The 23,487-nt window shown below is 40.7% G+C and overlaps 1 protein-coding gene across 1 annotated transcript in view; it reads right to left on the reverse strand.

The window, feature by feature from the left end:
• USP46 (ubiquitin specific peptidase 46) overlaps positions 1–23,487 on the reverse strand; it is a 64,221-nt gene that overhangs the window by 8,076 nt on the left and 32,658 nt on the right. The window contains exons 5-6 of the mRNA XM_081303951.1: positions 9,704–9,780; positions 1,943–2,026 (exon numbers count right to left, since the gene is read on the reverse strand). Of these exons, the coding sequence (XP_081160077.1) occupies positions 1,943–2,026; positions 9,704–9,780 (161 nt within the window). The remainder of the gene's footprint in view (positions 1–1,942; positions 2,027–9,703; positions 9,781–23,487) is intronic.

The following is a 23,487-nucleotide window of genomic DNA, read 5'->3' on the forward strand; positions in this document are numbered from 1 at the left end:
GCACACACTCCTGGTGTCAGACACGAGGGGGGCTGGGCTTATACCTACCCCTTTCTCCTGTCATCTGGCAAATCAGACCCCTTTTGTGGTTCTCAGTTTCCTCACCTATAATGCAGGCATTGCCTTAGGGGTACATTTCCCAAACTGGGCTCCAGAGAACACTGGAGTTTCCTATGGCTATGTTTGGACAGGGATGCTTCCTATTTCAAAGTCCTCCATGTGCATTAGCACACTGAAGTTTTGACTTTTTTATTGCAGTTAAGGAACTATTCTGGTTTGTTGAAGCAGCATGTCCCACACTCACATAAACACAGAAAGCCTTTTCTCATGGGATGATCATTAGCGTTCCTCAATGATCACGGCAGTAATAGCTTAACAGACAGCACTGCTGGAAGGGAGGAGCTTGGTTACCTCCCAGGTCCCCCATGTCGTGAGTGTGCTGAGTCAGTGTCGGTGCTGCTCAGCGTTGCACATTTTCAATGCATATTGTTTGAAAAGAAGAGATTGAGTCTAACTGAGGAATCAGTTAAGTTAAAACTTGTTCGTAAAAAGAAGCAAAATAAAAACATCAGTCAAAGAATTATGGGGAGCCCCCTCTTTTATAGGAACATGTGACATTTTAATGCATCAAACCTTCAGGGCTCCTGAGCATGTAATCCCAGGAACTCAGGAGGCAGAGGCAATATTGCAAGTTCCAGGCCAGCCTCGGCAACTTAGTGAAGTCCTACGCAACTTAATGAGGCCCAGACTCAAAATAAAAAAATTAAGTAAAAAGGGTTAGGGATGTAGCTCAGTGGTAGAGTCCCTGGGTTCAATTACTAGTAAAACAAATAAAGATGGGCTGCAGTTGTGGCTCAGTGGTAGAGCACTTGCCTAGCTGGCGTGAGGCACTGGGTTCGATCCTCAGCACCACATAAAAATAAAATAAAGGTCAACCTACAGCTAAAAAAATAAACAAGTATTAAAAAACAAATTTAAAAAACCCTGCAGGGCTGAACAGCAATCTTCTTCATGCCGTCTGCCTTAGAAGACCAAGATGGGAAGCAGAGACAAGCTCCCTGTCCACTAACAGAGATCTGCCTGCTACCTCCACTGCTGCCTGAGACACTGATGGACCTTTTGTAAGTTTTGTCGAAATGAGGAAAGATGTTCATATCTGGGGTGGAGGGCTAAGGAGGCTGGTAGAAAAATTATTTCAATCTTGATCCAGACCCTCAAGGGTTTTAAACATAAGTATTGAGCATGTGTGAGCTACCTTGGAAACTCCAGAACCAGCAGGAAGAAATAATAATAATAATAATAATAATAATAATAATAATAAAATTTAACTTGCAGTAAGGCTTCATGGGATGACTAAAACACTGAGCATCTTGGCTTCTGGGGGCAGATAAGGAGGAACAAACGGTTATCACAGAGTGTCCAGAAACTGTAACTGTCAGGTGCTAGCAAAAAGATGGGGAGCTCTGGGTTCTATATCAATTAAGAACACAATAACTTTCTTACCGCCTAGCTCTGTAACTGATGTGTCCTTGACTCCCTCACAACTTCTTATTAGATGATGGGGGTTTTTTAAATCCCTGTAAATAAGAAGTCCCAATGTCTAAATGATACTAACAGCAATAATACTGGGTGTCTACTACATTATGTACTGTGCTAAATACATTTATCTTTAATTAAGAGGACAGGGATTATATTTGATCCCCACTTGTGTATCCAGCATAATATCTGGCACACCGTGGCGCTCAGTACTGGTTGAGTGAGTGACTAAATAAGTGAGCAAACAATCGGACAGACAGCTCTCCAAGCCAGCCCTCCTGTCCACGTTTCCCTGGTGAGGAAGGACCTGAACAGCTCCGTGAAGCTGAGATCCACAGCCAGAGCTGTGTGCCCACCTATGCCACCCGTGTCACAAAGCCACTTTGGAGCCAAATCCTTTACATACCTTTTCTGGGCCTCCTGTTTGCTGCAACATGTCTCACAATAATATTTTTGTTCGCTGCACAGCGTTTCTGTGTTGCTGAAGTCTCTGCAGAGAAAAATATTTTCATGTTTTAAAAAGTCCAAACGGGCTGGGGATGCAGCTCAGTGGTAGAGTGCTGGCCTAGCATGTGCAAGGCCTGGGTTCCATGCCCCAGCACCGGGGGAAAAAAAAAGTCCAATGTACTTGGCATTCTACGGTTTACACCCCACTATTACCTGCAGAGTGACTTTCAAGTGGAAGTAGGGAAAACAGTAATCAGAGAAGATCCCTCGTAACAGCAGGGCCATTATGCCATTAGAGCATGTCTACTGGGTTGTGTTAACAAGTTCACCACTTCACCAAGAGACTTTAAAATACAACTTTATTTAATGGAACACAGATATAAACTAGGCTTGCCAACAGATTCAGGGGGAAAAACAAAAAAACAAAAAAATCATCAGGACTTAACAGAGAATACCTGTAAGCTGGAAATTGAAAATTGTAACAGAAAACTACTGTAGTAAAAGCCCTCCTTAATACTCATCAGGTCTGAAAAAGGCAATCACGTAAAATAGAAGGTGCAGTTAATAAAGACTCACAGAGGGTCAACATTTTCAAAGACCACAATAGTAAAGACAGTGGAATTTAAACCACATATAGCTGGGGGCAGTAGCTCACGCCTATAACCCCAGTGGCTAGGGAGACTGAGGCAGGAAGATCACCAGCCTCAGCAATTTAACAAGGCTCTGAGCAACTCAGTGAGACCTTGTCTCAAAATAAAATACAAAAAAGGGCTGAGGATGTGGCTCAGCTGTTAAGCACCTCTGAGTTCAAGTCTTGGTACAAAATTAATTAATTAATTAATTAACCACATATAACTTCCCTTACTTTGAACTAAGAAAACCCCCAGTTACCAGGAGGTGACTGCCTTCTACCCACCCCATCCCCCACGGCTCCCCCACCCCCAAGAGGAGAAAAACTTCAGCCTGCCTACTTTTGAGAACAAAAGGCATTGTATCTGTTCTCTGTGTATTCATCTTATCACAGGGTTTTACTCTGCTACTTAAGGTTTTCATTTTTTAAATGTCACGGCCTTTCTTTTCTGGTCAAGATTCTACTTAACATTTTTGTGGTCTGTTTCAAAAGACTGAAAAAGAACATTGAGAATATAATAATACTCTATGGTTTTGAAAATACTTGTGACATTTCCTTATTCAGAGTGTCCTATTACCAGAATGATCAGATTTTATTAAATAGAAAATGGCATTTAAATGGGTGTTAATGGCTCTACACAGAAAAAAAAAAAATCAAAGAAAACACAAATTGCTCATTCCTTATATCCCCAAACAGTCCTCTGGACTAGGTCCTGGGGATTCACAGAGAATAATTGCCCTCATATAACTCATAGACTAACAGAGCCATGAGCAAATGAGCCACTGATCATATGAAATGCTTGGTGTGGCCAAGACATAAAGCAATGGACATGGGCCGGGCATGGTGGCACATGCATGTGATTCCAGTGACGTGGGAGGTTGATAGGGGTATCTCAAGTTCAAGGTCAGCCTCAGTAACTTAGTGAGGCCCTAAGCAACTGAGTGAGACCCTTTCTCAAAATAAAAAAATAAAAAGGGCTGGGGATGTGGGTCAGTGGTAAAGTGCCCCTGTGTTCAATTCCTAATAACCACCCCCCATAAAAAAAAAAATCACAACAAGCTATACACATAGTTCCCCTGCCCGCAGCACTGAGGAGTAAGTCAAACTCCCTGCCATAGCTACAGGCTGTGGTCATGAGGGCCCATTACTCCTCTGACCTCTTTGCCTCAGCTGCTGGAGCCTCGGGCTATACTCTTCTAGCCCTGCTACTTCCTCAGCACCCAGAGCTCTTCTCTGAGGCCTGCATGGCTGCTGGGCTGGCTAGCCAGAGCTCAGCCTAACTATGCTCTTTGGAGAGGACCTCCCGGACCACCCGGCCTCTACCATGTGGCTGTCTGGTTTTCTTCAGCACCTGTTTGCCCCTCCTTCTGTTCATCTGGTCACTTCCTCTCCTGTAAGCAGACAGTGGCTTTGTCTAACTCACTGCCATATGCCCAGCCTGACCCATAATGGCACTTGACAACAGTTAGTGGCCAGATGAATGAACAACCAAAGACAGAAAGGGAAATAGTTCAGAAAAAAAAAGAGAGATGAACATGATCTGGAGAAATTCAGGCTGTTTCCTCAAAGGGCAAAATCCAAGTTAGGTTCTCACAGAGGGAATGTGTGCCAGGGGACAACAGCAAAGGAACACCACAATGCAGAGGCAGGGACACGAGGCACAGAGGTAAGGTGAGAATATGGGGTGAGGGTGTGGCAGGAATTGCCTCTGCATTGAGTAGCACAGTCCCCAGGATGCTACCACGAGGCTGGCATGGACCCTGTGGCTCTGCAGCCCACCAACAGCTCTCATTAAGGAAAAGTCAACATCAGACAATGCTTTGCAAAAATGCCACTTTGGGCAGCACAGAAGAGAAGGATAGAGGGGGTCGTAAGCCAAGGAAACCATTTAGAAGGCAATTATACTCAACTTTCAGATTTCAAGTGTTTAGTGCATAAACAGACTCAAAATTAGCTGAATGAAGAACTTTAATTGAGTCAGTGCTGTGAAATTATGTTTTAGTTGCACGGGATTGGCTGGAGTGGGATGGCAGAACTGCGCAGCAGGAGGTGAGGACAGGCCTCAGTGAAGATTCATGTCCATGGAACATCTCTCACAGACAAGCCTCCATATCAGCACAACCAAGGAAAGCACAGCAAAGATAAGGAATTAAACACTTTCTATCCTCATGTCTCCAAAAATGTTCTCTGTAGGCCCAGATAAGTAGAGGTTAGTACAGGAAAAGCGTCCCTAATCCCCATATCCTTAACACTTCTGGGCCCAAGCATTTCTGATAAGGGATGCTCAACCTGTACTGATTTAAAGACCCAATTTACAAGCGATCACCATCATGCCCAGTTCCAGCTGGCTGGAAACCCACCGCCACAAAAGACATGGTGACGCTCTCTCTCGGTATTTGAGTTAAGAAATGGAAAATAAGGGTCGGTCAGAAAAAGGGGCTGACCAGCAGCAAACTAAGGCAGAACAGGTCTATTGGTATAGGCTGATGGTTGCCAGAAGCAAAGTGAGCAACAGAGATGGAAGGTATTTTCAAGGAGAGAGTCAAAGGGGAGGGAGATGGCAGAGCTCTTTGATACATGACAGGAGTACAGAGAGCGGGGTGGGGCACAAAGCCTTTGCATTTCTTTCAAAAGAGTTATAGTAGCAAACATTATTTAAAGATACACTCTAGGAACAAATCGAATAAGAAATGTCCACCTTAATACAGGAAACTATTGACCTTATGGAAACACATACACAAGATGGATTAAATAGACAAAGACCACGTTCCCACACAGAAAGGCAATTATATATCGTACAGACAGCTACCCTGTCCAAGTTTTAATGTCTATATTTAATACATTTTCAATTAGAATCTAAACTAATTCAACATAATAGTTCAAAAACTTTTTTGTATAAAAGAAATTCTCCATCAATGCTTTCTGATAATTTTCACATCATAATCCACGTGGAAATGGACACAGTTTGAGAAGCACACTGGGTAAACTGATGCAGCTGCTCCCACCATGGGGCTCTATTGGTGCCAACCTCTGCGCATTCACCCAGGAGTTGAGGGGACCAACATGCCCCGGTTACCCTGTTCCCTGCCACTAGGAAGCTTTGCTCTAAATTTTAGATCACGTGGGGATTGTTTACAAATCTCATTACTCCATGTCCACCCTCCCTGCCTCTTTCCACGCACACCCCCCAAATACACAAGAATTTCTCCAGGTAAAACCTAGGCATTGCTGTTCAAACTCCCCCCACAGTTTCAGTGTGCTGCCAGGGCTCAGAACGGCGGTCCCCAGGTGGCCCAAATGTTAGCAGGCATCTGAAGCCCCTGGGTAATCTTGTCAAGATGCAGATTCTGATTGAGTCTTAGTGGGGGACCTGAGATTCTGCATTTCTAATGAGATGCCAGGTGATATCCAAGGTGCCAGCACTTAGTAGCAAGGAGCTAGAGCAGAGATGCTGACTTGGTAGTATCAGAATCACCAGAATATTTTTAAAGACAGGCCCAGACTCTCTGAAGTTCTTGAACATGGTCTGGGTCTCTAGTTTTACTAACTTCCCCATCTGATTCTGATACACACTAACCATTGAGAAGTATTAATTCAAGTATTATAGCAATTTAAATAAAGAAATCCATAAATAGGGCTTATGTGTCAGATACTATGAAATACTATGCATTAATAATAACCAAAATGGACACAGGTCAGAGAAACAGAAGGGAGAAACCAATAGATAAGCAATAGGAATGCATGTGTACACGAACTTAGTATGTGAAAGAAGTTTCTCAAAATAAGTAGAAAAGGAATTTCTTTTAATGAATATTAATTTTTCAAATAGAAAGGGCTTTGGGACAATTAAAAGGCTGCTTTCCTCTAACACATGGCCTATGTCCTGACGCTGGGGATTTTAAGTAAGGGGAACGCAAGAGGAAGTGGAAGGTGATTTGGGGGCACTGAACATTTTGAAGAGAAAAGTGAATTTCTGTGAAGGAGCCACAAGGAAAGGAGAAGGCACTCAAGGGGAAGAGAAAAGCTACCAAAAAGGCATGGCAAGGACAATTAAGATGAACTGTACATATTTTAAGTTTTTGCCTGAGGACATCCCTGAACTTTTTCAAAAAGAAAAAAAAAAAAAAGAAACCTCTTTCAGTATCTTCCTATCATGTCTAAAACACAGAGCTGGGATTTGAAATATCAGAATTATAGCTCTGCCACAGTATGGATTTAAAGTTTCTTTAGATCTGTATCCTGAATTTAACCACTGTTACACCATTTCTCTGGGACTAAAGTTCAGTGAAAATGCACTGTAATCTTCACCTACACCCCTTCTGGGGGGAGGTGGCAGGAATCTTTCATTTGGTTCTTTTTGGCACTGGAGATTGAACCCAGGAACACTTCACGACTAAACTACATCCCCAGCCCTTTTCTTTTTCTGTTTTTTCCCCCCTTTGAGACAGGGTCCATGTTGCTGAGGCTGGCCTTGGACTTGAGATTCTCGTGCCTCAGTCTCCCAAGTTGCTGGGATTACAGATGTATACCACCACACCCAGCAAATCCCACAATTTTAGTTTGATTCATTAAAAAATAATCAAAATAACTTGAAAGACCAAAATAATAAAGAGATGTGTGGAGATAATGTTCAAGAAAATTCATAGGCTAATTTTAAAAACAAATGGGAAAAAAAAAGAATAAAATCCAAATAAAATCATTAAAGAGGCCAAGAAAGACCAACATCACTCCTTCTCATTAGTCTCAGCGATAGAAAAAGTTACTGGGCCAGCTCACGAATTGCTCATTCGCTAGTGGGAATTCCTTCTGGTGGGACAGGCTGAAAGCTGCCACAGAACTCAATGGTGAATGGCAACAGCAGAGAGCTTCTCTTAAGATGCCCACATGTGGGTAGATAAGGTGAGAAGGTCAAGGTTAAGTGTGCTGTGAGGAATATTGGCCTAAAGGGCCCATTCAGATGTGGATCTAATGATGTTTAAAGGCATTGGTGGCTATTACACACTCACCCATCCCAACTTTAACCTTTCCAAATGCCTCTACCCTGCCTTCTCCATTGGTCCTGCATGCAGGACCAATACATACTTTTCTCCAGAAAAAGAAAGCATGGAAACAAGTCTGGACTAATTTCTTTATAACACAGCTCCCCAAAGGTCAAAGCCACCTAGTTCTTTACCTGGCTGATCTCAGAGTTACAGCCACTGCTTCCTTCCCTTAGGATTTCCCAAAAGGGCAGGGAAAGAGTCAACTTGCCCAACCCCAAACTTCCTCCAAGAAAAGGAATGGGCAGATAATGCCTTTCCTCCATCCCCTCATCTGCTAACGTCCTTTCAACCTTAACATTTCCCACATCCTGTGATCACGAAACCTTGGGGATATCAAAAGTGCCTTTTCTCCCACAGGAATGCTGGGAACATGTGCCATGAGCAGAACCAGGCAGAAGAAAAAGAGGCTGTCCTAGCCCATAACACACCACGCAAAAGAGACAACAAATTCCTCCTTCTCACCTATACCTACGGAGACAAGAGCTAAACACCAAACTGACAGGGAGCTGTCCACTGGAGGTGAGGAGCCTCTGAGCCCTGGGTAACAGGAAGTGATCAGACCCCGCTCCCATCCCCACAGCTCTTCTCAGCTGGGGGTGGCAACTCTGCTCTGAAAGATGGTTTTCTACCAGGCAACCAGCACAGCAAGTCCCTTGAATCTATTCTAAAGATTCCAGGGAACCTAAGTATCTAAAAGAACAGTCCTGTCACCTGAGCATTACTGACACAGATTGACAGTGCCCTGTGACGACACTATAAAAAGCTGTGGCACTCTGTGTGGGAGGCCCACCCTGGCCACTCAGTCTACACTGGCACTCTGTCATCGGAGCCACTGCCCGGGCGGGCTGTTTCACCATGTGTGCCCACTAGAATGTAAGTGCTGCAGGAGCAGGGGGCTGAGGTGGTAGTCCCTCCTCTGCCCCCATGTCCACAACAGGGCCGGGGCAAACTGCAAGAACACACGTCCTCTTGTGTAAGGGCTATGGGGAGTGAGAATCTTGTCTACATAACGACTCTGAGCATATTTCAACAGACGAGTCAACACACGTATGGACAGTACTCCTGGACAGGCATGCCTACACTCTGGGCTCCTTACCTTCTCTCAGGGCTAATGAGGAGGAAGTACTCTCCATGAATGAGCTCCACAGAATACTAAAAAGATGGAGGAGAAGGCAATTCCCTCACTGGTTCTCAAAGTGCATAATTTTTTAAATAATAGAAGAGATTATCTCAGAAAAAGAAAGAGCAATGATAGGCATCTGTAATATTTATTAACTTATTTACATAAGTGAGTGTAAGACAAAGAAAGAGACTGCAGAAAGCCAAAAGCGTTCCTCTGTGTTTTAAAGATCACAATTTTATTTTTTAAATTTAATGACTAAATGAATTACAGTAGATGGGGTAGGGAGAGAAGCCAGGAAGGGAGGGGATGGGAGGGGAGGGAAGGGGAGGGGAGGGGGGATAGTAGAGGTTAGGAAAGGCAGCAGAATACAACATACACTAGTATGGCAGTAGGTAAAAAAGTGGATGTGTAACCGATGTGAATCTCCATTATGTATATAGGGTAAAAATGGGAGTTCATAATCCGCTTGAATCAAATGTATGAAATATGATATGTCAAGAACTATGTAATGTTTTGAACAACTAATAAAAAAAATATTTTTAGCTGTAAAAAAAAAGGAATTTTAAAATTCTTGATACTTCTTTCAAGTTTAATACCAAAGGTTCTGAAGTGAACAATTTTTAATTTTTTATATTTGATATATCTTTTAGGTACTACTTAATTTTTTGAATTAAAATATTTGAAACAAAAATAAATAAATAAATAAATGTAATGACTGATGACTTCTACCCGATCCTCTCACTGCTTGTAAGACTCTTCTCAGAACACATATATTTATTTTGAATCTCTCTTTGGAAAGAAGAAATAGAAAATAGTAGGATTACACTGGTTTAAGAGCATGGAAGATTATGTCTTAAAAATACAGGGTCATATTTCTCCATTTATTTACTAGCTTCAAAACACAGGCAGAAGTCATGAGGTTACCTCAGACAGTGGGTAATGGAAGTGTTCTGCTCCACATCAACAGAAAGGTCAAGAAAATCTTCGTCTTTGCTACTAACCTAAAGAAAGAAATAAGAAAAAATGCATTAGGCACAAAATACATTGTAGACACTGTAGCTTAAAACTCTGAACATGCACAGATAATCCAGCACCATCCCTGCAGTAAGAGTCCGCCCGTGGCTACACACATGCACTGGAAGCAGTTACCTCCCAAACCACCCAATCTAGAGAAAACTTGATTCTCAGGTCAACCTCATCTCTATCACAATTTTGATTCAAAATCTTCAATAATTAAATCTCAACGAGATTTCTTCCTCTCCCGACATCTACCCCATTGTTTCAACATAGGAAGTATCAGACAAACATCCGAACAGCCTGCCCGGCAGAATGACGCAAGTGGAAAAAGGACAAAACCTGGAAAATTTACTTCGCAGAGAATCACCCCTTCTTTAAATTGTTTCACCTTTTGCCAGTCTCTTGAACTCACGCCCTGCCTCCCGTGCCTCACTGTTCAGGTTGTGGAGAGCCACAGTAACCATACACACATACACACACACACATCGAGCTGTCCTCATTGTCTACAGAGCCCTGTGCTGTCTGTGTGAGGCTCAGCCCTGGAGCTGGCCTGGATCCCTGGCTCACGCGGAGCCCCATGCTGAGCCCTGCATGGGCTGAACCAGCTCACAGGCCCCAGCTGCTTCTCGGCCCTGCACGGGTCACACCACACCAGCTCTGGATCTCGTTCTTATTGAAGCTTTAGTGCTTATGTTCCACTCATTTGCCAACAACCCCAGGGTTTTACTGTCCTGTTCTTGGAGTGGGAGGGACAAGTGGGCTCAGCAAAACAACCTTCAAGTGCTCAGTCAACTGGCAACAGAATGGAAATTACACTTCCTCAAAGGCAACTCCACTATTACCACAAATTCTGGAATTTATCTAAGGAAATACTGACATTTGGAGGCACACCCTTTGGTACTTTTGTAAGTATGCACAAAAATGGACATTGAGACAGACTGCCCAGATCCACATCCTACCCCTGCCTCTTATGAAGTGTATATGATTCGGGGCCAGTTATTTAGCCTCTCTGTGCCTCAGCTTCCTCATCTGTAAAGTGGGGACAGTAGCAATATATACCTCATAAGGTCATTGTAAGGATGAAATCAGATAATACATGTAAAGTACTCTAAAAAGTAAGCACTTAAGCCAGGCTTGGTGGGGCATATCTGCAATCCCAGCAACCTGAGAGGCTGAGGCAGGAGGAGTGCAAATTCAAGCCCATTTTAGGAAATTTAATGGGAACCAGTCTCAAAATAAAAAATAAAAAGGGCTGGGGATATAGTTCACTGGTAGAGTGCACTGGGTTCAATCCCCAGTACCAGGGGCAAGGGTTGGGATGGGAAGATAAGTGCCCAATAAATGGAGGAGGGTAAAAAATTTTACATCACCTAAAATGGTCAAAAGGCTGAAAATGATTTACATGATGGTTACAATATTGAATGAAAAAGTAAGCTATACAATTACATGTTAGTTCCAATTTTTGTATTAAAATGACATGTGTGGGCTGGGGTTGTGGCTCAGTGGTAGATTGCTTGCCTAACATGCATAAGGCACTGGGTTTGATCCCCACAACCACATTTAAAAAAAAAAAAAAAACAAAACACAAAAAACTAAAAACAAAATAAAGGTATTGTGTCCATCCACAACTAAAAATAATTTTTTTAAAACGGACCTGTGTATGTTTATACACACACATCTTTTCCCTTATGGCTCTCTATCATCCTTTAACTTTCTTAGGCACTTATTCCTGCAGTTGCAGAATTCATGGCCCCAAATCTTCACCACTGCCCATGCTGACTTCATTGCCACATGACTACAGATCTCTCATTGAGAGGCGATTATGTGGCCCCATTCTTGATGCTGAGTGTGGCCATGTGACTTGCTGTGGTCAGTGGGGGTTTTAGAAGACGTGTTATAAAGCAGAGACTGAAATGAACACGTGTGAAACTGCTCTCTTGCACTTACACCATGGCCACAAGATGGACAGAGAAGTTTTGGCTAGCCTGCTGTTCTCAAGGAGATGGAGACCCATGAAGAAGAGAGTCAGCTAAGGCACCCAGGACAAGCCCAACCTAGAGCAAGACCCTGGGGAACCTGCAGAGTCATGAGTGAGCCCACTGACCCTCACACACACAAATTCAGCCAAGTCCAGCCTAGAGCAGCCCTTAGCCAACCCACAGCTGTATGGGTTATAATAATAAATATAGTTTCATTTAAGCTTCAGAGTTTTGGGAGTGGTTTATAAGAAAGCAATAGAGAACTGATTTGATCACTTTACGTTATATGTATTTTTTTGTTTGATTACTATCTGCCTCTCCCTTACTTAAATGAAAAGTTCAGAAGACTGGCTTCAGTAATAACAAAGATCTTAGCACACCAAGACTCCTCCAGATAGGACACACTCAGATAACCATAAACTCAAGGCAGGCACCTGAAAGTGTTGGAGAATGGATGGGGACACATGCTCGGAGGAAGAAGGATGGCCCGAGTTTGTGGTTTCACACCTGGGACATGGGGTTTGTGGGGAGAAATGTCTTTCTGATCTGGGATCCAGAGCCTAAATCTGAGAAATAACATCCACTGAAAAGAAGGGAAAGAGTCTGAGATGGTATCACCAACTTTGCCCACCTCTGGTTGACCACTGAGCTACACATCTGCGGCTCAGCATGGAATACAAAGCAGCTCAGCTGGGGGACAGTCTGATCCAAGATCTGAGCCATCCAATAAGTAGACTTTGTCGTCTATTTGTTGAGTCAAGATAATTTCTGGACTTATTACTAAAGGTACTCAATACTCATTGAAGAAAAATAATAGAACCCAGAGTCTCTGTAATTTAACAGTCTGAATGTTCTAAACAAGATCCAAACTTACAATATGCCAAGAACCAAGAAAATGGAAGAAATTCTTAACAGAAAATCAAGTGAAACCAATCCTAGAATGACCCAGATGTTGGAAATTAGTAGATTGGGATTGTAAAGAAGCTATTATAACTACCTTTGGTAAAGTAAAAGAAAACACATGCATGATGAATCAAAAACTATAACATCCTGGAAGAAAAACAGAAACAATAAAAAAAAAAGAATCAAATGGAAATTCCAGAACTGGAAAACACAATGGGTCAACTTAAGAGCAAATTGGAAATGACAGAGGAAAGAGCAAGTAAACTAAAAGATCAATAGAAATTATCTACTAAGAGAAAGAAAAAAAAATTGCAGTAAAAATTAGCAAATACTCGGGGCCTTTTTTATAATATTGTACATACAAACAGAGTCCTAGAAGAGAAGAGAATAATACAGGAAAACTATTTGAAAAAATAATGGCTATACATTTCCCAAATTTGATGAAATACATATATTACTAGATTCAACATATTCAAGAAAAATACAAAAATATATACAAGATACATACAAAGAAGGCCACCAGGAAATATCAGAGGCACACTGTTGAAATCCAAAGATTGCTAAGAGCCATAGCCAAGTAGTATGATGCATGGCATTTTTGGTTGAAAGGTGACGCCAGCAAGCCACTGAGATGATATGATTATGTTAAGATCTGCATTCATATGGATATTAGACTCCTGCTGTCCATCTGGGCCTGCTAAGGGACTCCTGGAGAGTTCCCATTGGTTGGGGAAGTGCGGTAGGAGGGAATTCCGGAGGAGGGACTTCCTGTTGGGGTGGGAGAGAACACTGCGTGTGTTGGTTGGCATACGGGGCATTGGCGGCAGTTTCAAAAATAAAGTTTGTTCCTGCTTGAGTGGCTCGTGATTTTCTGCCCAGCCAGACTGCAGCAAAAGATAAAAAGCAAATCTTAACCATCAAGAAAAAAAGGGCAACTTCACAGAAGAGAGTGATTCAATTAGCAGCTGACTGCTCAGAACCATGGCAGCCAGAAAAGTTTGAAGGATATCTTTAATACCATCTTCTATATCCCACTAACAAATTCTTCAAGAATGAAGGCACAAAGAAAGAACTCGTTATTGACAATTTCTGCACTATAAGAAAAATTAAAGCAAGTTCTTCAGCCAAAGAAACTCAGATCCTCAAAAGGAAACAAAGAGGCAAGGGGCAGCTGTGCATACCTATGATCCCAGCAAACCCAGAGGCTAAGGCAGGAGGATTGCAAGTTCAAGGCCAGCTTCAGCAAATTAGCAAGGATCTAAGAAACTTAGAGATCCTGAATCAAAATAAAAAATAGAAAGGGGTGGGGGCATGGCTCAGTGGTTAAGCGCCCAGGGTTCAATTCCCAGCAATAGGGGGTAGGGGATGGAAAGAGGTGATAAAGAGCATCAAAATGGTAAACACATGTGTGAACACAAAAGATATGAATTTTCTGTTTTTGTTTGTTTGGGGGTACTCTGGGGGCTTTTTTCCTCTTATTCCACTTTTTTTAATAAAAATTTCTAAAGAAAAAATTATTGTCCTGTGGGGGTTCATACCATACACAAATATAATACGTATAACTACATAACATAAAGAACAAGGGAAGGTGAGGGCAGAGGGGATATGACCTACACTACACATTTACAAACCTTCTATACTTTATGTGGAATAGAAGCATTATGGACTGCAGACTGTGAAAAATGTGGAATGTAATCTCTAACACAACCACTAAACTTACACATGTGCACACCCACAGGTAATACTGAGAACAAAGGCAAAGAGAAAAATTAATAAGGAATTGTAAAATATATGTATATGTATGTGTATACACACACACACACACACACACACACACACACACACTCCAATAATCCAGAAATAAAAAGAGAAAAAAAAATCTGAGAGAACACACAGAAAACAAATAATAAAATGGTAGCCCCACACCTAAATAATAATTATAGCAAATATTAATGAACTAAAAATTCCAAATAAAAGAAATAAACTGATGAATTGATGCCTCAGTCCGGCTGCAGCAAAATAACGGGAGGGGGGCGGGGAGGGTGTGACGAACAACTTGTGTACATTGATACAGCAGGAGTGGGAGCCGTTTATTGTAGGATCGAGGGGTATATATACATTCCACACAGCTCATCTTAATTAACATAAACTAGATACAGCAGTCAACCAATAAGGAATCTTCACACTTAATGGCTCGCTGGCGTTACTTCACAAACCACTCCCTCTGGCAAAATGCCAGGCGCCATCTTGACTTCTTTACAGACCCTAACAAATTGATTTAACAAAAAAAGCTAGACCAATTATATGCTGTCTACAAGAGCTAAAATTTAAATATAAAAATACAGATTGAAAATAAATGGTTAGGAAAAAAATACTATGCAAATAATTAGAATAAGTATGGAGAGGGGTTATATTATCATCAAGTAAAATAGATTTTAAGACAAAATTATTATGAGAATAAAACATTTCCTAATGACAAAAGGGTCAATTTATTATCAGAATATACCAATCAAATATGAAGGCTCCTCACAACAGAGCCTAAAAAATACATGAAGCTCAACTGTATTCAACAATAAAAAGGAAAGAACCACTGAAACATGGTCCTCCAAAAAGTTATGTAGATAAAAGAAGTCAAGATCCAAAAGACTGATTCCATTCACATGAAACATCCAGAAAAGGCGAATCTCTAAGACAGAAAGGAGATTCATAGTGGGCTGGTGCCGGGAATGGGATTAACAGCCAGGTACAAGAGATCCGTCTTATTGGTGGAAATGTTCAGACACTAGGTGAAGCTAACAGTTGCACAATACAGCAAATTACTAAAAGATCACTGAGGAGATGAATCTCACGGTATGTAAATTGTCCCACAAAAAAAGTCATTTTTAAAAAGTTTAGAAATTCATGAAGCAAGAATTGACAGAATTAGGAGAAATAAGACAATCCCACACAGTTAGGTATTTTAACAGCCCTTTCTTAGCAGCTGACAGAAAAGCTGGGGTGGGGGGTAGTCAAAGACATCAAAGATCTGAATAACTTTATCAACTACCACATCTGACTGACAAAGAATATTACACCCAACAACTACACATGCCTGTAATCCTAGCAACTGGAGAGGCTAAGGCAGGAGCATCTCAAGTTCATGGCCAGTCTTACCAAATTAGTGGGACCCTCAGCAACTCAGCAAAAACTTGTCTTAAAATAAAAAATAAAAAGGACTGAGGTTGTAACTCAGTGGTAGAGTGCCCCTGGGTCCAACCCCCCTTAATGAAAGTGGGGGCAGGGACAGGTGCCAAGGGGAACTGATTTGCCTTCAGGGAACACTTAGCAATGCCTGGAGACGTTTTCCATTGTCACATCTTGGCAGATGCCACTGGCATCTACTGGGTAGAAAACAGAGATACTGCTAAACATCCTATAATGTTTAGGGCAACCCCCCAAGAACAAAGAATTATCTGAGCCAAAATGTCAATAGTTTTGAGGTTGGAAGACCCCATTTTCAAGTGCATATGGTACACCTACCAGGAAAGACCATGTGTACAACACAAAATATATCTCAGTAAATTTAAATGACTGAAATGATACTAAATATATTCATTCTCTAACCACAACAAAATTAGAAATCAATGCCATCAGGACATCTAGGAAAATCCACAATGTTTAGACATTAAAAAGCATACTTCTAATTAATGCATGGGTAAATGAAAAAAATACACAAGAGAAATTAGAAAATTACTTGAATTGATGGACAAAGAAAATATAATATCAAAATCTATGGTATTCAGTTAAAACAGTAAAGGGAAATTTACAGTTTTATATAGGTATATTAATAAATGAAAGAACAAGAACCATCTTTTCTATTTCAACTGCTATATCTAGTACCTAAATAACTTCCAGTCTTTAGTAAATGCCCAATAAATATTCACTAAGTGAAAAAGTAACTGAACAAACAGAAAGATGTCTAAATATGAGCAGTGGCATCTGACTGTCAGTAATATGAATGATTTTCATATATTCTTATTTGTTTTTTCAACAAACCACAAGTTATTCTATTTTTTATTAGTAATTTATATGTTTATTTATTTACTTTTACCTAAATGGACCTTCTCTGGGAGAAAACCAAAGGATTACAGCCAACTGGAATCATACAGAAGTTGGATAACTAGCATTACTTTGTAATGAAAAAAAATCACAAAATAAAAATTTGTCCTACTAGATGCCAATCTTTTTCTCCAATAATGATTTCAGGAAGAGGAAGAAAAGGTAAAAATCTCAATACCTAACAGAAGAAAGTTACTGTACCTTTTTCAATTCCAAATGCAAAGTACTTCTAGATTTAGAATGTGAGAAAGTAATGCTCAGGTCAATCTACCCAGCGGAAACAGCCTTCCTCTATGGACTTTTCCCTTTCCCTGCCCCAGAGTGTCAATCAGAAGCAATGAGTGATCAAGCAAAAATTGGGGGTGGGGGTCCTGGGGTGTCCTTCTCTCTCCTAAGAAAGCTGCCAGAAAAAAAAAAAAAAACATATTCTTCCTACACACAGAGATTTGGTCTAAGGGAAAATACAGCTTGTCCGCAAGGAAACATATATCACTAGGAGACCCAATACTCTCAGTAAGAACAAGCTATATCTTAGTCTCCTTTCTCCCCTCATTCTGGGCATGGAGTCCTCCCTACAACCCAAACACTCCAGTTTAAAAGGAACAGAAGAGACCCTACTTACTCTTCATTTTAAGGTAATTAAATTATATATCAGTTAATAGAACAAGTGAATGTACAGACCATACATACAAATCATGAGTTTTGCTCAATTCTTGAATAATTGAAGTTATATTCAAATGTGCTTCTAAATCTCCATATTCCTTTCCTGAGTTAGTAGAAAAAGTGACAAGGTTCTACACTGCTCAACTATGACCTGACAGTGTACTGGCTGGAGGTAGTACCAAAGGGTTGGCTGAGAAAAGAGGCCACTTCCACCCATCTGAAACCCTGAGTCTGGGACTCTCCATTAGGTGAGAGATGCACCTCCATGCATCAACCTGCCCATTCTTGCATCTGTGAAGGCCTCAGATGCTCTATAGGATCAATTTAAACCTCTGCAAACAAAGCAATATAAGAAGCTGCAAATTGGTACTTGGAACAGCAGTTCCTTAAACAACATTTTGGCTTCAGAAACAAATGTAAATGGGTCTTAAAGCCATGGAAAAGCACTGAAAACCCACAGATATGCAGAGAAAAAAACTCAGCTGAAATAAAAGAGGAAAAATTAAAATTAACAACAAAATAAAACTCCAACTAGCCTAATAAATCTTTGGAAGCAAACAAAGGATAGACCAAGAGAACTCTTAGCTAGAGTGGAAAATCCCCAAACCCCAATTCTTAAGTGCTTTTATCAAGGTTATCTGGAAAAGTCAGCAATGAATTGCCCCTTAAAATAGTTTGGAGAAATCTATTGCAGAAAGAAATAGTTTGTCTCCATAAATCCCACAGCTGACATTTGCACTACAATCATGAGCAATGCTTACAAAGGGTGAGACCCTAGGGGCAAAATCATTGCTTTCTGAAAACCTGAAGAGTGGCACAAGGGTTTTCCACAATTGGAGGAACAAGAGGCTGAGGCCGGACAAAAGGCACAGTGTCCCCAGGGGCTAATTTGCTGCTCAGGATCTAGGGCAATTTAATCCCACTGAGAGATTTCACAAGTGTGGGTCCTGTCGATTCTGACTAAAGCTCGGTCTGCAGCTGCCTGCCACAGGCAAGGACTGTCCTCAAAGGGACCTCCCTCAAAGAGGACTCTAGGTCTGTCCTCTCTGAAGGAAAACTTTCCCATTGGCTTTTCCTCAACACTAAGTCCTCTGCATTTTACAACAGGAAGAGCCTGCAGGCAAAGTGCTTTCTTAGAAAGCAGAAGGCTTTCCAACAACTAGAGCTTTCTAAAAATGGAATGCATCCTTGGGAGATTGAGTTCCAGCCTCTGGATGGGGTCCATCCAATGCCGGTGACCAACTGGCTAGGACATCATAGAAGGGACTGGGACACTGGCAGAAGAAGGATTAGATGACTCTAGAATCCCATCCAGTTGAAAGATCTAAGAAAATGGAGGGAATTATTCAAGTAACTTCAGGGAGGGAAAAAAAATCATCTACACATTTCGAGGTGGAAAAAATATATAATTTTTAAAGATCGTCCCATTCTCCAGAAAAACACAGCCACCCACCCTCATCTACTTTCACAGACCAACTGCAAACAGTGGGGTTGCCATTATAAAAAAAATATTATGGTATGGTTCAAAGTTTTTGGAGGAATCCTCTGGCAAAAGGCTTCCTGTCCATGGTGACCCTTCAGGAAATCACAACCCAGGTAATTGCTTTGCAGTACCAACATTTGAGGATATAATATTTGTGTTTGTTGGGATTGGCTCACTTATTCATAGACAAAAAAGAAACTGAGCCAATCATCAGAGTCTTCTTGAAAATCTACATGGAATATTGCCAAGATGGATTTAACTGCAGTTTTAACTTCAAAGACAACCAAAAAGGATTCAACCAGTGTGGTGCAGATTTCCTGGTTACAAATGTAGACATGATACCCCACTGTTCTCATATCTATATCATATGGTCACAGAGTAGACTGTACTTCTCCTTCGCAGCATTTTGCGATTGTAACTATATAACCAGTTATTCATTTTGTCATTAATATGTCTTCATAATGGAACTTCCAGAAAGACAAGGCTCTCATTGTATCTTCAGCATCTCCTACCTTTACATAGCAGATGTGAAAAAAAAATGTTTTTTGTTGTTTTGTTTTGTTTTGTTACTTCATTAAAAACAGTTATAGATTAGCAACAGTGAGGACATCTGAGAGTATTAGGAGAAACGAAAATGTTGGAAAATGAGAGTGCTCACACGTTGGGTGTGTAAACTGGTATAACTGCTTTAAGAATCTGATACTCTCAAATGATATAATAAGCATATGATATAAACAAGTAAGTCTACTTCCATGTGTACATCCTAAAGAAACTGAGTTTATGTGCACCAGGGTTTATAGTATTACAATGTTCATAGCAGCATTGTTCAGAATTGACCAAAACTGGAGAGAACCAAATATCCATCCAACACTAAAGTGGATTAGTAAACTGTAAACTGCATTCAACAGAATACTATATGCAATGATAATGAATTGCTGAGGGCCATTGCCAGCGTACCCCATGTTGCTTAGAGGACATTCACTGTGACATTGCATGTATGCTTTAATAAGGTGACCTTGCTCAAGGACCAGGGCGGATCGGGGTTTAGAGCTGATCAGGTTTTAGGGAGTATCCCGTCCAAGGAAAGTTCCAGGTTTAAGGTGTACCCTGAGGGGGAATAGGGCGTATCCTGCTGTCTCGGGCAAGCCCGATCCTTGAGTTCCCCTTGAGTTCTCCTGGAATTGAAAAAGTATTTGGGACGTGAATGGTGCGGCAGAACTTGGATTTCACAAGAACGTGTGTGTAGAGGCCGGTGTGAGTTTGGGAATAAAGAATCGCTGTTTGAATCTACAAAGCTGTGAGTGGCTCATGATTTTGTGCCCAGCCAAGACTTCGGCAATGAATGAATTACAGCATCATGCAAAACACAAATGAATCTCATGAGGGATAGATACTAAGCAAAAGAAACCAAGAGACAAAGGCTACAGAGGCTGGGAGGGGTTGGGGAGGGGAAACTGGGCGTGTAGCTCAGTGGTAGAGCAACTGCATAGCAGGCATGAGCCCTGGGTTCAATCACTAACACCACAAAAAAAAAGGGAGGGTGGCAACATGGCCATTCATAAAAACATCAAAACAGGCCATACTATATATTTAAAGGATGTAAGGTAGGTAATGAGTTCTAGCAAACATCTGACAGATAGATCAAACTGTATACAAACTTTTCCAAAGAAAACTTATTTTATAAGGATGTTGACTCCAAAAATAGACAATGCGCTATGAGAAAGGAAAAATTCAAATCCATCTCACTAATAAAAACTCCATTGCAAAAATCCTAAAAAAGAAAAAAAAATAGATCTCAAAACTAACAATGTATATAAAAAGATAAAAATTAACTTTGGTTTATCAAAAAAATATAAGGCAAGGCCAACACCAGAAAATCTATTATAGAAACTTATCACCACATTAGAAACAATTTGGCATTACCTAGTTAAACTGGAAGGCAAATGGGCTCTATAACTCAGCAATTCCATGCCCCACAGGACTACCCCAGAAATACTTACCCATGTGCACCAGAAGACACTTGTATAAGATCTGTAGCAGCTCTGTCAATAAGTCAAAGACTAGACACAACATAAAAGAATAGAAAAATAAACTGTGGTATATTCCAGAACAGTATACTGCACAATGATGAAAATGAACGAACCATTCTGCACACAAAAAATGGCTGGATCTTTCAATGATGAAAGCAATTGTAGAAGAATATGATGGCATCTATATAAAAGTCATAAACACGCACAATTAAATTTCTAGCAATAAACATGCATGTGTGGGTAAAACCATCAAGAAAAACAAGTGCTAATACACAAAATTGAAAATAGTGGCTTAAGAGAATAATTATTTACGAGAATAATTAAATTGCAATGAAACACTTGGATGGCTTCAGGGTTATTGATAATGTTCCATTTCTTACTCCAAGTGTCAGGTATGCGGATATTTCTTTATTCCTTAAAATGCTGCTACAACCTTCTCATACAAGTCTTCTTATGCACATGGTTAAAAGACTTGCTGGGTAATCCTTTTGGGAATGGATTTCTGGGTAAATGTGGTAGAAAACCCTCATGATGGGATTGGTGCCATTTTATTATACATGTTAAATAACACCACAAGGATGTGTCTATAGTATGGAATATTCTACAAGACAAACAACCTGATTTCGTCAACAAATTAACTGTAAGGGGGGAAAAAAGAGGAAAGTAAAGGCAAGCTGTAGATTAGAATGCATATTGACCAAATGCAATGTATGGACCATGTTTGAATTGTGATTTGAATTAACCAACCAATAAAAAAAAATAACATCATCAAAGAAACTTGAATGCTGAATGGATAAAAATGATGGAAAGGGATTCTTTTTAGGTATGGTAACAACATTGCACATTTTTTTCTAAAGAGAGAGAGAGAAGAGAGAGAGAGAGAATTTTTTAATATTTATTTTTCAGTTTTTCGGTGGACACAATATCTTTATTTTATTTGGTGCTGAGGATGGAACCCAGCACCCCGCGTATGCCAGGCAAGCGCATTACCGCTTGAGCCACATCCCCATCCCCAAGTATTGCACATTTTTAAAAATAAAAACACTTCTTTCCTTTTACAGATACATGCAAATAATAAAGAAATTACAAATGAAAGATTATTTGCACTTTGGTTAAAAATAAACCAGTTTAATGAGGGAGGAGGCGTGTGGAAGGAGAGATCAACATGGGCCAAAGTGCTAGCAATCACTGATCCTGAATATGTGGGGTTTATTAAGCTATTCTACTTTCATATTCATTTGAATTTTACCAGAATAGAAGGTATAAAGGGACAGAGGAAGGGAGAGAAAATGAAAAAAGGGGATGGGAGGATCTCAAGAAAAATAATTATGTGCAGAAAATGTTTGGACAGAATATATTTTTAAATGTGCAAGTGGGGCTAATATGTCAGAATTTTTAGAAAATTCTTACAAATTTATCATCTCTGCATGGGAAGATTACTAGTAATTTTTTAGTCTCCATTTGCTTAGCTATGGTTTCTAATTGTTTCCACAATGAAATCAGAACATTGATTCAAACACCATTAAAAAGAACATTAGAAAGATTGCCAAAAACTAAAGGCTTCTCTACTTACACAGATATAAGTTGATGTTTAAATCCACATTTCTTAACCATTTTGGGGAGGTCACAACTTGCAAAGGACTACGTGTTTGTGTCCTCTCAAGATGGATATTGAAATCCTAACCCCTAAAGGGATGGGATCTGGAAGTGGGGTCCTTGGGTCATAAGGGTGTGATGGGATTGGTGTCATTATAAAACAGAGACATGAGACCTGGCTTCCTCTCTCTACTATGTGGGGGCATGGCACGAAGGCAGCCATGTCCAAGCCAGGAAGAGAGCCCTCAGTAGAACCAGACCACGCCAGTGCCCTGATCTCAGATTTCCAGACTCCAGAACTGTGAAAAACTAATTTTATTTGCTTAAGTCACCCATTATAGCATTGTGCCACAGCAGCCTGACCAGACTAAGGGGCCATTAGCAGATCTGTTGAAAAGCACCTGTCTCCCGTCCCACAAAATGCACAATCATACACATTTTTTTTTTAAGATACTATCAAGAAACTCTAAGACCCTTAATGAAACCATAGACTTTCTATGTTGTGAGTAGTTGTAACAAATAGCTGACATTTATTGCATGGATATTACGTGCCAACATGGTGCTAAGTGCTTTATTAGGACTGACTCATTTAATTCCCCCAGCAACCTATGAAACAGGCGCTCGCTCATGTGCACGCTCTCTCTCTCTCTCACTCACTCTCTCACTCTCACACACTCACACACATAATCACCAATTTAGAGATAAGGAGACAGAAAAGAGGAATAATTTGCACTACCTTGTGCCACAGCCAGTATACAAACCCAGGCAGCCTGAATCCAGAGCTGGACTCTTAAATATCAATACATGAGGCCACTCACAAAGCTTAAATATAATAAGCAAATATGCCATTCTGTATCATGCTCTGAAGAACATGTCTTCAGATTCAATCAGCATTAAGTACCTCTCATGTGCCAGACCCTTCCAAACACATAAGCTCAC

The sequence above is a fragment of the Spermophilus citellus genome (assembly GCF_964194105.1).
Source record: "Spermophilus citellus genome assembly, chromosome: 8".
NCBI classification, from domain to species: domain Eukaryota; kingdom Metazoa; phylum Chordata; class Mammalia; order Rodentia; family Sciuridae; genus Spermophilus; species Spermophilus citellus.